This window comes from Procambarus clarkii, chromosome 48, assembly GCF_040958095.1.
Source record: "Procambarus clarkii isolate CNS0578487 chromosome 48, FALCON_Pclarkii_2.0, whole genome shotgun sequence".
Taxonomy (NCBI): domain Eukaryota; kingdom Metazoa; phylum Arthropoda; class Malacostraca; order Decapoda; family Cambaridae; genus Procambarus; species Procambarus clarkii.
The window spans coordinates 11,887,303-11,903,963 of record NC_091197.1 but is presented as its reverse complement, the minus strand read 5'-3'; the positions used below and the strand labels follow the sequence as shown (position 1 = coordinate 11,903,963).

At 39.8% G+C, this 16,661-nt stretch overlaps 1 protein-coding gene across 2 annotated transcripts; it reads right to left on the bottom strand.

The window, feature by feature from the left end:
* Positions 1-528: 528 nt before the first annotated feature.
* On the bottom strand, positions 529-14,984 carry LOC123764781 (UDP-glucosyltransferase 2). Of its 2 annotated transcripts, none has more exons than XM_045752909.2 (11): positions 14,855-14,984; positions 12,603-12,752; positions 11,584-11,856; positions 10,085-10,275; positions 9,175-9,270; positions 7,894-7,987; positions 7,152-7,243; positions 6,347-6,480; positions 3,770-3,989; positions 2,568-2,711; positions 529-820 (listed from the first exon to the last, which is right to left on the bottom strand). In XM_045752909.2, exons 2-11 carry the CDS (start codon positions 12,750-12,752, stop codon positions 685-687), a joined length of 1,530 nt encoding a protein of 509 aa, XP_045608865.1. In that variant the 5' UTR covers positions 14,855-14,984; the 3' UTR covers positions 529-684. The 2 variants fall into 2 exon arrangements, with proteins under 2 accessions (XP_045608865.1, XP_045608864.1); XM_045752908.2 differs by lacking the exon at positions 14,855-14,984 and adding an exon at positions 13,039-13,161.
* Between the last annotated feature and the right edge of the window lie 1,677 nt (positions 14,985-16,661).

The window sequence follows — 16,661 nt, the reverse complement described above, 5'->3', positions numbered from 1 at the left end:
CGTATGCATTCCATCATATCTCCAAAGTGTAGTATGTAAACTTACCTATTGCACTACCTCCAATTTGTTTTTATATATTCGACTAAAAACATAAGCAAATTACTCATTTTATGTTCGAGCTCTTCAATTTATAAACATACTTATTGTCTCTCTATCGCCACATTTATCCTCATATCCAAACAACTTTGCTCCTGTTTGTGTTTTTATTCTGATATTTATCTAACTTGTAATTCAAAATAATTATGTAATATGTAGTATATAACACATTTTATGTGCCATGCACATGCATGAGTTTAATTCATTAAAATTATGTTATTTCATGTAAAAAGATAATAATTTCCATGTATTGGCAGTATATTTTCATGTATTGGCAGTATCACTCAAATGTCCAGATATACCCAAACACAAATATTCGTTATAGCAGTTTAGTGTTTATAGGTTATTAGTAGCGCCTTAACACGTTAAAATTTGTTTTATTTGTAAATGGCTGTATCTAGAACTCAGTGTGGTAATAAGAATAACAATAGGCAGCATTATTAAATTTATTAACTTTTTTGGTATCGTCCAAATTACAATAAGTCTCTCGGGTTTAGACTATCCACCAACAGGCGCATACTGCCTCGTAGAGCGTCCTGATGATCGTTAACTGCTCTACATAAAATAATTCGCTTGGTGCTAAACTGTTTAATCAGTTTTGGATTTTGATTTGGAGGAAAAGAGGCAAGAATAGCAGGCTATTACTAGACGTAAGAAGATGTAGAGAGAGAAGAGCTCAATTACAAGCACAGTTGCCCAGACGTCCACATTGTACAGCTTGTACCTGTAATGAAAACATTGTTAGTGAGACAAGAAACACAATATTGACACTAAGACAAGTAAATTAACAAGTGAAGGAACATTTTATTAAAATGATAAATGGATAATTATTAATTATCAAGACACATGCAAAGTAACCACAGCGTTGGTTATGTTTTCACAACGTAAACGCAAAGTTGTTAACGTTTTAATGGTATTACAACATAATCACAGCATTGTTAACGTTATTACAATGTTGCTACAACAAAACCACAACATTGTTAATGTTTATTGCAACGTTGTTACAACGCGTTGCTAACAGTATTACAACATAACCCCAACGTTGGATGCATTATCACAACATAACCTCAATGTTCGAAACTGTATCACAACTTTGTTATCGTTATTACATCATTAATGTTATTACAGCGTTGTAATAATGTAAAAATCACATCAATAACATTTTGGTTTTGTTGTGTGTTTGCTGGGTTAGTGAGTTATACACCCCATTGGGTATTAGAGGGAACCCCATTGGGTATTCTTCAGTGTTAGATCTGCTAACACACAATGTAACAGTCTCTAGGATTCCCTTGTTATAACGTTTTTATGATGTATTAGAACGTTGTTATAATTGTTAGAAAGTGTTAAACCTTGTAGCAATGTCGTAGTTTCGTCGTGTGTTTGGCGGGAGGAAACTAAAGTTGAGAAAAAAGATAGAGACGAACTCCATACTTGGACTCGAATGAAAGTACGAGAAAACGAAGGGTTAGTGAACAAGCATACCTAACGACTGAGAGGTGGGACCTAGGAGCTGAAGCTCTACTCATGCAAGCACACACAAGCATATTTTGCCAGAGAACCCCACGACTCAGGACACTACAGTATGATGACATGACAGAAGAGGTGATGATGTACTGCAGGGAGCATAACCAAAATCTAAGTTTTTTGTTTCCCGTTGTCAGGGAACGAAAGCCAGATGTTAGGCTTATTGAGGTCCTCCTCTAATCCAACGACTGATCTTACCCAGAATGCAAACCACAACAGTTATCAAACTCCAAGTCGAATCTGGAACTTTATGTAATGCTGACCACTGCATTACAGATCACTTATTGTTATAATACATACAGGGAAGTGCTTCAAATTAATGTACGTTTATGAAATGTTGAAATTTAATACATTTTTGCCAAAAATCTTGCAAAGTTCTTCAACTGAGTTTTATAAGCTAAATAAAGTTACCATTCATAAACATTTTCAGTGATCGAACCTTACTTTCACCTTTGGACTCTGAAGAACTAGACTGCAGCCAAAAGGAAGCTGCTAATGAGGAGCTAACAACAAATCACTTCCATTATAAGGTAAAATATTTCTGTAATTCCTATTTTTTCTACACCTGATTATGCTTCGCTCCTTATATTTACCTAAATTTATCTAAGGGCCACAATCTCCAGTGGGGACTGTTTCATGGTATTTTACGCTAATACCATGACATCATGCTCCTGGACACAGTTTTATGTGAAATAATATACTCCTCTTTGCTGGACCACACGTGGATGTTTTCGTGATGTACTTTGACAAACTTCTGCAAGAAGATCTGCAATCAGCCTGGCAGTAATGGATATGTGGGCCACTAAGAGCAACAACCAATGTGATATGATCAAGCTATATGATCAGAGTAGAACAACTTTAAAAGAAATAGAAGAACTCTCGGAACCTACTACAGGTAAACTATCACATAAAATAAATGGAACAGTGAGTGATCGAATGATACTGACCAGGACATTTCGCCAGCAGGGCAGCGGAGATGAGGGGCACCGTTGTGCCTTATAGCATACTTGAGCCAATAGAGTGCCACTTGAGCAGGATCCTGTGGCTGGTCCTTCATTACCTTTGAGCTTTCTTTAACCTCGGCTTTCATGCTGACTCGTTCACAAGCGCCAAGCAGGGATTGGGTCAAAATATAATATTACTTAATGGGAATTGAAATTATACTAAGTTTATATCATACTATGCACTGCACTATTTAAATCTGATATTATATGTGTAAACATAGAAACACTGCATGTACTATGTAAAACTAATTGCAGTGTAATGGCTCAATATTCTCAACTTTGTTATTCGATAAATACAGAGTATTGCATTTATTAATACAAATTTATATAATTTCCTTTTATCTTTATGTATATCATTAAGGTTTAGTTCCTATAGTAATTCCCCTGGAGAAGAAAGGTTTCCAGACATCCTTGTCTAAATTATCTGAATAACCTTTCTACTAGTATTAGCTGGACAATACATATCTCAAGTTTTCCCTGATTCCATGTACGACTAACCATGCTGAGATGAAATTAGGTGAACTTATAGCTAGATCTATGCTCTTTAATCTCCCATACACAATAGCATAGCAGCACGCTGCTGTGTACCAAAGTTTGTTGATAACAAATAGACAATGCCTAAGTCACCACTTGAAAACTATGATTGTTTTCAATGGGCATAAAATCTTTGATTTGATCGTCCAAGTTACCGATTGCAGCTGGTGTTAAACTTTAAGAAGACAGACTATCTTGCCAGCATCTGTCTTGTTTTACAATCTAAAAGCAACATATCAATTCACAAGTGTTTTCTACAGGCGCTTATTTATTCGATTACAATATTCTTATATATATGTACTGTTATGGGCCTGCCGTTCATCTTTAATTTTTTTTCCTCTTCCTACTTCACAAGACATCCTCTCGCATTATAGATGTGTCAGACGACCCAGAATAACTTTAGATAAAATTAGGAGTATGTAAGTAATGTATTGATCCATTTTTTATTTATGTTGAATTTACGGGGGAGAGGGAAGGAGCCTATCCATTAAGGATCAAAGTCGAATTGGGCGCCTCTGTAGAGGTACTGGAATCTCTTTGGTATTGTTGCTAAAATGTTATTCATTAAAGCTAAGCTTCAATACTCAACACTTGGAGGTGTAATATTATACCTAGAGTCATTCATAATCTTGTTGATCGTGTCTCTGAGAGACTCAGAGGTGAGCTGTTCCCATAACAACACACGTCCCCGGCCGTCTCTCTCCACCTTGGCCATGTTGCCTTGCTGGTCCCCGAACACAGGCATGCCCAGCACGGGTACACCATGGTACATGGACTCCAGGGTGCTGAGTAGACCACCGTGGGTGATGAACAAATGCAGGCGGCGATCACCTGTAGAAGGGTGATAACGAGATAGATCGTTCGTTATGATACCATACATGAATACTTAACTAAATTCCCAATTTAAGTAATAATATGAATACATAATTTATCAGAATCAGAAACTTTATTCAAAACAACTTATACAGATCGTTACAATTCTGGTTGGACAGAACAAGTATACAGCAATGTAAATCAAACTTACATTTTTGTTTGCATTGTGCAAACTCATACTGTTGTTGCTGTCCTTTTTTACCTGGAAAAGGCATACGACACCACCTGGAGGTTCCATATTCTGTCCCAACTCCGTTCTTTTGGTCTTCGTGGTAATTTTCCTCTCTTCCTGCAAGGCTTCCTCTCTGGTCGTTTCTTTAGAGTGAGGCTTGGTACCACTCTCTCTACCTCTTTTCGGCAATACGAAGGTGTGCCCCAATGTAGTGTTCTTAGCACTACTGTTTTCCTGGTTGCCCACAATGGTCTTCTTTCCTCTCTTTATTCTCGCATCTTCTCAGCTCTCTATGTTGACGATCTAACCCTTTGCTGTCAAAGTGATGATTCGCCTTTCCTTTAACAGCGGCTTCAATTTGCGATTGATGCCGTGTCGTCTTGGGCCACCAATCATGGCTTCAAGTTCTCATCAACCAAAACTTGTGCTATGACTTTTTCTCGGAAGCAGGTCGTTCTTCGTCCCCCTTTGTCGTTTTATGGTCATCCCCTTTTGTACAAAGATTCTGCTAAGCTTTTGGGGTTAATCTTTGACACTCGTTTGTCTTGAGAGATCACATCTCTTACCTCCTAGTTTAATGCTCTAAGGCCCTTAACTTACTTAAGGTCTTGTCTCATACTTTTTGGGGAGCTGATTGGCGCATGCTCTTCTCTTTACATTCCTCTCTCGTGCTGTCTAAACTTGATTATGGTTGCCCTGCTTATTCGTCTGCCTCTCATTCTACTCTTCGCCATCTTGATGCTCTGCACCATACTGGGTTACGCCTCAACTCTGGTGCCTTTTCATTCAACTCCTACCCTAAGGTTGAAAATGGCGTCCTGTCTCTACAGGATCGCCGTGATCGCTACCGTCTTCGCTATCTTGCACAGTCCTTCCAACTCCCTCACTCTCGCTTATGTCGTGCTTTGACCTTTACCCCTCCTGTGGTCCCTGTTCCCCTTCACCACATACCTCTGTCTATACGGTTGTCTAGCTTACAAGATTCTCTTTCGGTTCGTGTTACCAATATTTCTCCTCGTGTCGTTCCGTCCTTGTCCCCATGGAGGGTCCCCCTTTCGAAGTTTTGTAAAACCTTGATCCATGTGACTAGAGCTTTTACCCCTCCTACAGTTCTGAAACGCTTTTTCCTTGAACACTTTTCTTCACACTCCCGCTCCATTTCCGTCTTCACCGATGGGTCTAAGTCTGCAGGTGTAGGCTATTTTGTTGTTTTCCCTAACCACACCTGTATGTGTCGCCTGCATCCAGAGACTAGCATCTTCACGGCAGAACTTTATGCTATTTTGTATGCTCTTCATCAACTGCTTTCTCGCTGTCAATCCTCCTTTGTTGTTGTAGTTGACTCTCGTAGTGCCCTCATGGCCCTAGAGTCCTTTAATCCAATCCATCCTGTGTTAGTCGAAATTCAACATTGGTTGTTTCTTATCTCCAGGAGATTTAAGACAGTGGAGTTTTGCTGGGTTCCCAGCAATATTGGTGTCCTTAAACGAGCATGCGGACGCTGCTGCTGAGGAGGCTATCCGCACTTGTCCCATTTCCCGTAAAGGTGTTCCTTATTCCGACTTCTACTCGGTTATTAATTCCTCAATCCTTGCCCGTTGGCAGGGTCGTTGATCTTCTGTTACTGGTAACAAACTGCAAGCTCTTAAGGGTAGAGTGTCCCCATGGCCTTCCTCCTACCACCGAAACCGGCGGTGGGAAACGGTTCTGGCGAGGTTACGTATTGGCCATACACGTTTAACTCTCGGACAGTTAATGGAGCACCGTGCTACTCCTCATTGTCCAAATCGCATTGTCCTTATTACGGTCATGCATATTCTTGTGTGTCCGGACTTTCAGGTCGTGCGTGTGTCTAGCTTCCCGACCGTCCCTCACGGTCACTTGTCCCTCGATGGAATTTTTGGTGAATCAGATACTTTGATATCGTTTCCCTTATGGGCTTTTGTTATCGTATTGGCATCCTTAGTGATATTTAGCGCCCTATAAATATCCCACACATTTGATAGTGCTACATAGCCTTCCCAGCTTGGTGCCTTCTTTTGATAATTACTTTTTAAATACTAGAATATTAATACCAATAACATTCAGCGTTCACAGTTTGATACAATGCACACAGTAGTGAACACAACAGATGCTGACTGACCGAGGATGTCTTGTTGAGGGAGCCATTTGCTGATGCGCACATTTGGGGGCAGGTCTTCCATAGTGTCCTGGTCCCACTTCCACAACACTCTCTGCTTGAGGGATCCAAACACTTCAATGAACGCTCTCCTGTACCTGTGCATTGTGAAAGATGTACTTTCATAAGTCTCCAAACTCGATACATTAATTGTAAGTGACTTTATCATCCTTAATTGCTCTCAACTCTTTAAGACTTAACTGTAACATGCTCGTGTCTGAAGCTAGACACACAACAAGATTATTAATGATGGAAACAGTCCATTCCGTGTGGACTCCATCTCATGTTGGCCTTCGAATACATGACAGAGCTGATAAGTTAGCCAAAGAATCTGCCTTTAAAGGAGAAATTGAGTATAACCTTGGATTGTCAATAAGCAGTCTGAGAGCAATAGTTCACCAAGATCTTGTAAATCCGAGGCAAAGTGAAATCGACACCAGTAATTCCATCTATCATCATACTATCATGCAAGAGGAGCCACACATCTATGGATTATCCAATAAAATCAGCAGACTTATAGATGTTACTACTGCTCGGCTTAGACTCGGTTACAAGTATCTCTGGGAATTTAAGGATACTCAATAAACTACCGCTATCGTAAATGAGTATAATAACAATTAGGATTTGAGAACGGAGTGACTGAGCTATGCCCAACCACTTGGTTCATCGGGGATCGAACAGCGACCCTGCACGAAGCAAGGTCGTCGCCTGTGCCGACCAGGCCATAAATTCAAGTGGAATATAAAGAGCTCTGAAACAACATACTCACTCTTCTGGCATAGTGGATCCTGGGACAACTGAGCCAAGACTGAAGTATATGAAGCCATCGTCGCCAGCACCTTGAACCCATTCCTCAAGATCCTGCAAGAAGCGATTGTTATTTGTGAAATATATTTTATAGCTTATATCTGTATCTATAAAATATAATTGTCCATGGGTGGAGGCCAGACGCCTGGGGCCAATCTCATCCAACTCTTCTAGATGACATATGGGTGGTGTGGGACTGTCATAGGCTGGTCGAAAGTCGGCCATAGTGTTCCCATCCTCATTTATGAATGATCAGCTACTATATCGAGTCCCAGCTACTCCTACGAAGTCTGAAATAGGGGTGATGTAGTGTGGGATATCATGTCGCAGTTCCTGCTCAATGAGTTTGCAACTGGAGTGCTCAGGATAGGGAGATCCGTCACCTACAGCCACCTGCCACAGGTAACGGTAACCCAACCTGATCCTTGCAACCACTGTGTCGCACAGTCTAGTGGACGTTTTGTGCTGCCCATAGATATAGGTTTCAGATCTGAACAAATCATAGCTTTTTATACTGCTTACCTAGCACCAAGCAGCTACCTGGCAGTTAAGGGACTGGTGAGGGTCTGTCTGTTACCTAGAGGGAACCACTAGAAGCCTAACATCTGTTTTTGACAATGGCAGATCATAATATTTCCTATATTTTTTCTGCTCCTGTATTTTTCACCTCACCGTATGAAGCAACTAAACTGTAACCCACCTACCTGTGGCAGAGGCTTTGCTGGATGGATGTGGATTCCCCCACAATACACCACGTTAGGCACGATTGGCCGCGCTGGGTATTCCATAGTTTGTACACTGCAAATTTGTTTTCTTTATGAAATAATATACAATATAAAGATCATAGTTACATCAATTTACAGCCTTTACGGTATTTTTAAGTGGAAATAGATATTGCAAACCCAAAGCACGTTGCCACTGTGCATATATTCAGTCTAAGGCACCAAGCGATCATTGTATCGTTCCCATTGTCGGGAACAAATCATTATACACCTACACTAGTGGGCCGAGTGCCGGCTGAACCACACTCTACGGCATTTAAGATGGCGGGCTTCTTTGCACTTTCTGGCAGCAATCTGGGATTCACAGAAGACACCCCACATGATAACTCCAAGCCCATGCATATAGTGACTATAGAACAGTGCACCATCTGGCTCGTTCACTCTGAGGTGAGAAACATGCTCAGGGCGCAATACAATGTACCACTCTTAAATGAGCTGTGGAAACTTTTCTCACAGTTGTTGTTGTTTTAGATTCACTAACTCGGAACAAAAGTTCCAAGTAGCACGGGCTATGGTGAGCCCGTAGTGGACTTGTATATTAGAATAGGTTTGAATTGGTTATGTTAGGATAGGCTACGATATGTTGTTACGATTAAAAGGTTATGATTTTGTTATGTTCGTTTAAAAGGACTACCGTCAACCTAGAGCGACATATTTTAGGCTGTTTTTAACCCTACTATATTACCTGCAACTGGTGTTAGCTAACCCCACATGTTATAATCTTCATTTGTGGTTAACCGATCCTACTGTTACTACTTACAATTGGGGTTGACTAACATAATTGACCTGAAAATGTTTGATAGCCACATTTGAATTGATTGTTTTGAAAACAAAATGTCAGCACAAAGATACTAATCAAAACCCGTTTAATAGTAAAAGAAGCTAATCCAAACCTGTATAGCAGTAAAAGAAGCTAATCCAAACCTGTTTAGCAGTAACAGAAGCTAATCCAAACCTGTTTAGCAGTAACAGAAGCTAATCCAAACTTGTAGAGCAGTAACAGAAGCTAATCCAAACGTGTATAGCAGTAACAGAAGCTAATCAAAACCTGTTTAGCAGTAACAGAAGCTAATCCAAACCTGTATAGCAGTAACAGAAGCTAATCAAAACCTGTATAGCAGTAACGGAAGCTAATCCAAACCTGTTTAATATTAATAAAAGCTAATCCAATCCTTTTGGTTACTAAAAGAAATTAATCCAAACCTGTTGATCAGTGCAAGACTTGCATTACGGCTCACTTCAGCAAACCCTGGCATATCATCTGGACACAGTCCACGGCTCCGACATTCCCCCTCCATGCTGGGGAACACAAGAGTATGTTTTATCACTATTAAATTCGAATGATTTTTTCTAATGTCATTCATTCGCAAAGGCTCTTCCTCTTAGGCCACCACACGAGAAAAAATATTTTTTGATACTCGAAAAGTTTAACGAAATTCAATGCAAATCAATTATACTGTGGCATGATTTTTAATTCATGATGTGGGATGATGCTGACGATGAGTCACAATAACGTGGCTGAAGATATGATGAGCAAACTCCACATCAGATGATGATCTGTCTGTCTTGGATCATTATCAACTCTGAGTGATGCAATCTCAGGACATTAGGCTATCACACGCCTTGATAATGGTCCAGAATGGACTGAAACGTGTTTTTTTTCATTTTCTGTGGCAAGATCTCCCAAATGTGAGTATTTTTCTTGAGTTTAGCTCATTTATTTTGCACCCTATACCCATCCTGGGTATCATGTAACAAGTTTCACTCCCATTTCCTCATCCCAAATAAGTAAATTTTGTGTTTGGCTATTACTGTGAATATTAAATATTATAAATATATGTACCGATGCTAAAATTACAGATTCTATATTAGAGTAGTCTTTGCCTCTTATCATTCATTATCACTTAAAAATGGTATACCATTTGCTATAGTTCTTGAAAAATACATTTATGTTGGCTTACTTCTCATTTAATATTAAGTGGGTTACCCCATCGAACTTATAAATCATTTAACTGAATTATTGTAAGTGTATTTTAAGTTATGCCCGAAATGCTTTGCGTATTGTTATTATTATTAGTAGTAGTAGTATTATTGTTATTATTATTTTACATACCATGAGGAAGCGTAGGTGAACATAACATTTGTTGCAATTTCGGACAGCGTGCTGATTGCTCTCTCCACGAAAGTCAGGGGATGTCTTGACGATAACAAGAGAGACGGGTTATATGACGGGAAGCTGGGGTTGCCCATCAATACTGGCAAAGGTCCCAGCAGCCCTGCTGGGCTCACAAACGCAAAGGGAACCTGGAAAAGAAGAAATATTACAATATGGTTTCTCATTCTTTTTGGAGGGGGAGGGATAGGTTAGTCAGTTAAGGTTATCGAACCCAAGAGCATTTGGTTGTGAACCGAATGCGTTGACTACTGTGCTACAGAAAGCTACATCAATGAGGGAATAAACTTTGTATAATTTTGTGACCTTTTAATTGGAGTTTAATTCATATTATCATGTGAATAGTTGTTTGCATTGACTTGAAACTTCCACCGCTTATGAATGCTTGTAAAACTAATCTTTATTTTGAAATAGTGCGGTGCAGCTTCCAGTGGATGTTTGAAGGTGAATAAACTGGAAGGTGGCCTCCCAGTCAATTGCTTTCAAATTTAAGTCCCCAGTCAATCACAGTCGTGATTTATCTTTATCTGCTTTTACTATAATCTCTCTCGTGCCCATTATGAGACCCTCTCGTTTGTCATCTAGGTCCTCATTTGTCCATGTGTTGCTTACTGGTGGGCGGTAGGCATTTACGATTATCAGTTTATCATCCAGATTCCAGGCCTGCAATGTCATTATGTCAACTTCTCGATGGTTGTCGATTATTAATTCTCTTACCTTCAGGAGTTCTTTCACCAGCACAGCCACGCCTCCTCCCTACCCCCTTCCTAGTTTTCCTATCACGTCTCCAAACTGAGTAACCCCTCGGGAATACGATCTCATTTAAAATATTTTAAGTTTCGTCTCTGTTAGTGCGACTATATCTGAGATCTTAAGCTGAATTTTATATTTTAGCTCCAGTATTTTTTTATCTCACTCCATTTATGTTGGTATATACATTTTTCTGGAACCTGTTCCCTTTCCCTTTGTCCTTTGTTTCTTCCTCTAATGATTTTGTTGTTTTGTTTGTATGTACCATTTCACTAGCTTTCCAAAGTGTGTTTACTATTCACTATTATATTATACACACTATTCACTAGTGCATGTGTGTGTGTGTGTGTGTGTAATTACCTTAGTGTAGTTACAGGATGAGAGCGCTACTCCTGTGGTATCTCGTCTTCCCAGCACTCTGTGAATTATGACTTTGAAAATACTAATGGTTTTTGCCTCCACCACCATCACCGCCACCTCACTTAACTTGTTCCAACCGTCTACCAGTTTCTAAAACAGAACGTTCTCATATTTTTCGGCACCTTTGTATTTTTTATCACTGCGTATTGGGTTTCAAGTTTATTGGGCTCTACAGTGTCGAGTACTGTTGAATACCTGTACTGTATCTGTACAATTCAGTAACTGATAATTAAGAAAATATTAAAATCGAACATTGGAGAATGTCTCACCTTCAGCTGATAGACCACTGACAAAAAGCAATCAGACATAAATGCGCTCAGAAGAATGAAATCAAAATCCTCTTTCAGCAAATTCTGAACCTCTTCCTTTCCCAGAGCATCGGAGCAGAGTTTTGGTGTAATTGATATCATTGTCATTGGAGCAGCCATTCGATTTCCAGTAAATAAATTTGGTGTATAATCTTGTATATCTACGCCGACTAAGGTCACCTCACGCACATTCTCTCGGACCTTAGTAGGCTTCACTGAAGACACCATTGTAACCTGTAAATATGTAAATCAAAATCAATAATAATAAATTCAACCATGAATGTAGCTCGACTGTTGTTCGTTGTGGGATTTATTAGTAATACAAATTTCACTCATCTGAGTCAAATGTTATGTTGATTATATCCAGGCATATATGAGCAGCTTACATCACATGTGTCAAGGGATGTACACTGAAGTGTACCCAGTTTCTCTATATACGGACCATATATAGGCGGGGACCAAAGAGCCAAAGCTCAACCCCCCCCCCCCCCGCAAGCACAACTAGGTGAGTACACAGAATTTACTTTAGTCCTCAACTATGTTCAAGACCACATAGACCTACTTCAGTATTACTTATTTCTTAAGTCATTTTCATATAAGGTCAATGCAGTTAACATTGTAGCTGTCTCATCTACATGCCAAAGTTTGTAGCAAAAGAAAGTTGTCTTATTTTTAGCAAAATAGGCATGTAAATATTACTTCTCATCTTTTCCTAGAGTTGTATTGCATTTTATTGTGGGCAAGACCATTTAAATTAAATTTGTCTGAACAGTAAGTAAGTATTTACTTAAGAACCTTTGAACATAGCTATTTTTTTTTCCTAAATTAAATTGCTTTCTTCCCGTTGTCTGGGATCTCACCGACACACCATTATATTTTTATATCTCTCCGTCATCTAAGACTCACTTGGTTACCATCACCTACGACACACCAGACTACCACCATCTTCGACTCATCTGTTACCATCATATTTGACCCACCTGGTTGCCATCATCAGCCAGGGCGTTGACAATGCCCATATAAAAGTTCTTGTGACTCCTAGAAGAGAGAGGTCCCAGGAAGAGGAACTTGCTGGCCTGCGCCACCTGCAGTACGGCGCCGCACGCCACCACCATCACCCACAACTGCATCTGCAGTAAACATTGTTTGGGATCACTAGTGCAGAGAACCTAATAAGGTTGAATATTCCTCGACAATTCACAGCAACATCTTATATGGGAACTCGGCATCTTATGTAGCCGTAGCGACCAGTGAAGTACATTTATATATCAATTTATCTATATGTTCTTAGCAAGAACAGTTGTGTGGATGTGCCTATGATGTGTGTATGGCTGAAAAAGTAGCTAATGTTAGATGAATAATGCTTCATAGGACCTGCCACAAATTACTCATTAGGTCTACTGTAGTGTTCATTACCTCCTTGTGTCCTTACGGGGGTAATAAATCTTAATTAATCACTGTATCATCAACTGTTTCACACAGAATGAAGAATCACTCTAATACAGCATCGGAATGTTTCGAAAGTAGCTTGAGCGAAATTACCCACTGGTGATCAGTATGTAATCTTATCAGGAGTTTCTGATAGCTCTGGATATCAAGCAACGTCTTATCTGCCTTGTTGAACCCACACAACCTATTATAATAGGCTGTTGCTACACTGAACTGCCTCAGAGCGTAGGCTACCTATTATAATAGGCTGTTGCTGCGCTGAACTGCCTCAGAGCGTAGGCTACCTATTATAATAGGCTGTTGCTGCGCTGAACTGCCTCAGAGCGTAGGCTACCAATTATAATAGGCTGTTGCTGCGAACTGCTGCAGAGTGCAGGCAACCTATTATTTGTTTATTTATATATACAAGAGTTCTTACATTCTTGTACAGCCACTAGCACGCATAGCGTTTCGGGCAAGTCCTTAATCCTAATTTTCACACACACACACACACATGATTGACGGTTGAGAGGCAGGGACCAAAGAGCCAGAGCTCAACCCCCGCAAGCACAAGTTAGGTGAGTGCATACATTCTCAGGAAGCAGTCCATAGCAGCCTGTCTAACTTCCCAGGTACCTATTTACTGCTAGGTGAACAGGTGCGTCAGGGGGAAAGAAACTGCCCATTTGTTTCTGCCTCCGCCGGGGACCGAACCCGGTCCTTTAGGACTACGAACCCTGAGTATGCTTGTCTGTTTGAGCCAAGCATATAAAGGTCATCTGATCATAAATAATAGTATTCATATAGTTTATCGACTTACAACCGAATGGTTCTGGGTTCGACTCCCGGACATGACGAGATCATTTCGACACGTGTCCTTACACCTGATGCATCTATTCACCAAGCAGTGAATAATATACATGAGAGTTAGTTAACTGTTGAGTTGCATCTTGAGAAAGGTATGTCATTGGCCTTATATGATCTTTCAGATTTCCGACAAACCAAACATCAATCCTCGTTCGAATCCTCGTCACGGCCCTTGTGGATTTGTTCATTTGATGTATCACGCTATTGTGATTTCTGTGTGTAATCAAAATAATAACTGATATTAAATAGAGTGCACAAAATTAAGTTGAGGTAAGACAACGTTCTCCTAGTTCTCTTCTGCAGTATGCCTTACTAGATGCAAATTTTAGGAAATAATCATTAAAAAAAAGTATGAATAATTCCTAACCAGAATATTTAAATTACCCAATAACAGCAATATTAAAGGCGACGAGTCACAATAACGTGGCTAAAGTAATGTTGACCAGACCACACACACTAGAAGGTGAAAGGACGACGTTTCGGTCCGTCCTGGACCACAATCGACTTGAGAATGGTCCAGGACGGACCGAAACGTCGTCGTCCCTTCACCTTCTAGTGTGTGGTCTGGTCAGCAATATTAAATATTATATATTACCAAAAATGACGTATCTCTAATGTGTAGTAGCGCATTACTACTGAGCTCGTTCTGTCTGTTCTTGAAGATGAGGTGACACGTGCATATTTCCAATCTAGGGAGGATTTTCCTCTATGATTTTGGATTCAATTTTATTCACGCCTGAGACTTTAGATTTATTTAATTTGCCAATCCTCTTCCAAATTATTTCGCACATTATGGGAATATATATATATAAAATACAACACATAACTAGCTCAGCACAAACATAAATTATTTAACTGAAAGAACTTAATTTTGGGAAGGCGTTGGGGTTCATAATATATTTACAGAACTAAAAGGCACATTAAGTGTTCAAATTACCTTCGTAAATTGGAGAGTATAAGCACTGTTGGGAGAGCAAGCAAGGCACTCGGGAGTAGAGAGCGGCGTCTGCAGTACCTCAGGTCACACTGGTAACTTTAATCTTTTTTTCACGACAAACACTCATAAGCAACATATAATCATGACCGAGCACTTATTACAGAACGTGCAACGCCATTTCAAAAGCAGTGCGAGAATATTAGATATTTTGAATACTGAAGCACGAGGCGCTGCCCAATTTGGATACAAAACATTCAAAAAAGAATGTTTTCTATATACTTTCTGTTTTCCGCATGGATATGGTATTTGGATAGAAATAAAAAAAAATTGTAACTGCGCTAGTATGCCAACAGTTAATTCGACCGGATAAGGATATCACATCCCTGGTAGGATGATGCAAGATGAATATAAACGAGATATTAACGAAAAAATCAACATGATAGCACAAAAAAATGAGTTGACATCTGTAGGAACAGGCAGGATCTACACTGATGCTTAAACTGATCCTATTAATGTACAGCAGTGTACACTGTAATTAGAATAATGTCTTTCAAAACGGAAAATATAGAAAAAGTACGCATTGAGAGTTATGCCTCTACAACGTGAGCAGAGCTTACGGACAATATTATGGTACTATATTAAGATACCTAGATGGAAACACAATAGTGATATGCACTGATTCAAAAGCCTCATAACAAATTCTTAGAAAAAGCAGGCAAAAAACAGAGTGATAATCGCTGAAATCAAGAGAGCTATTAAGATACTAACCAATCAGGGAAAGGTGATCAAGTTCCCCTGGATTCTCTCCCACGTTGGAATCTGTGGAAGATTAAGATGGGGCGAGGAGGGAGGGGGAATTATCAGGGGAAAGCGCCAAGTCATTATGAATATGTAGCACTTGAAAGTGGTCAGGATTTGGGATGAGATGGGGGAAAGGAATGGTGCCCAACCATTTGGACGGAGGATTGAACGCCGACCTGCATGAAGCGAGACCGTCGATTTACCGTTCAGCTCAGCCTAAGTGATTGGGCAGGAAATCTGGAAATAAACGAGCAGATGTGCTGGCTGCTTAGCATCTGCTGCCTGGATTATCTCGTCACTGGTCATGACCCTCTAAAGGAATACCTTTTTGTTTTTATAGAACTGCATTTATAGAATAGCATTTTTGCATTTATAGAATTGTGGTTCTAACAGAGGACGTGAGCAAAGCACTTGTTCCGGAAGTATTCGGACGTCATCAGTTGTGAGTCGTGTGTAAACTGCCTTTCAATCATAAACATGGTGTTTGGCGACTGGATTAACGAGCTAGGATATTTATTTGCGAGAACGGACTGCTCTGGTAATATTAAGGGTTCAGGTAGGACAATCGGGTTCGTTCTCGACTCACAATCTTGAATTTCGGCGGGACAGGGATGGTTGGGCGCGTTTCCTATCACCTAATGCTTCTATCCACCTAGCAGTAATTATGTACCAATAAGAGTCAGCATGTTATGGCGTTGCATCCTGGGGAGGGTCAGTAATTCGACCCTAAGGGTAGACCTTGATATAAACCTAACATGTACTGTATGTATAAACTGGCTGGTTGTCCTAATGAATTATTATTCATTAGGATAATTGTTACCCGAAACGCTATGCGTATTAGTGGCTTTAGGTAGTGTATATACTAGCTCTACCTATAAATCCAACATTATGTTTGTAACTCTTTTACTATATATGTACCGTTACCTGAATAAAAATCTGAATCTGAATTTGAATTATTAATTATAATGTCCGCCTTGTGAAAAGGAGGAAATGTATATGTTTATCT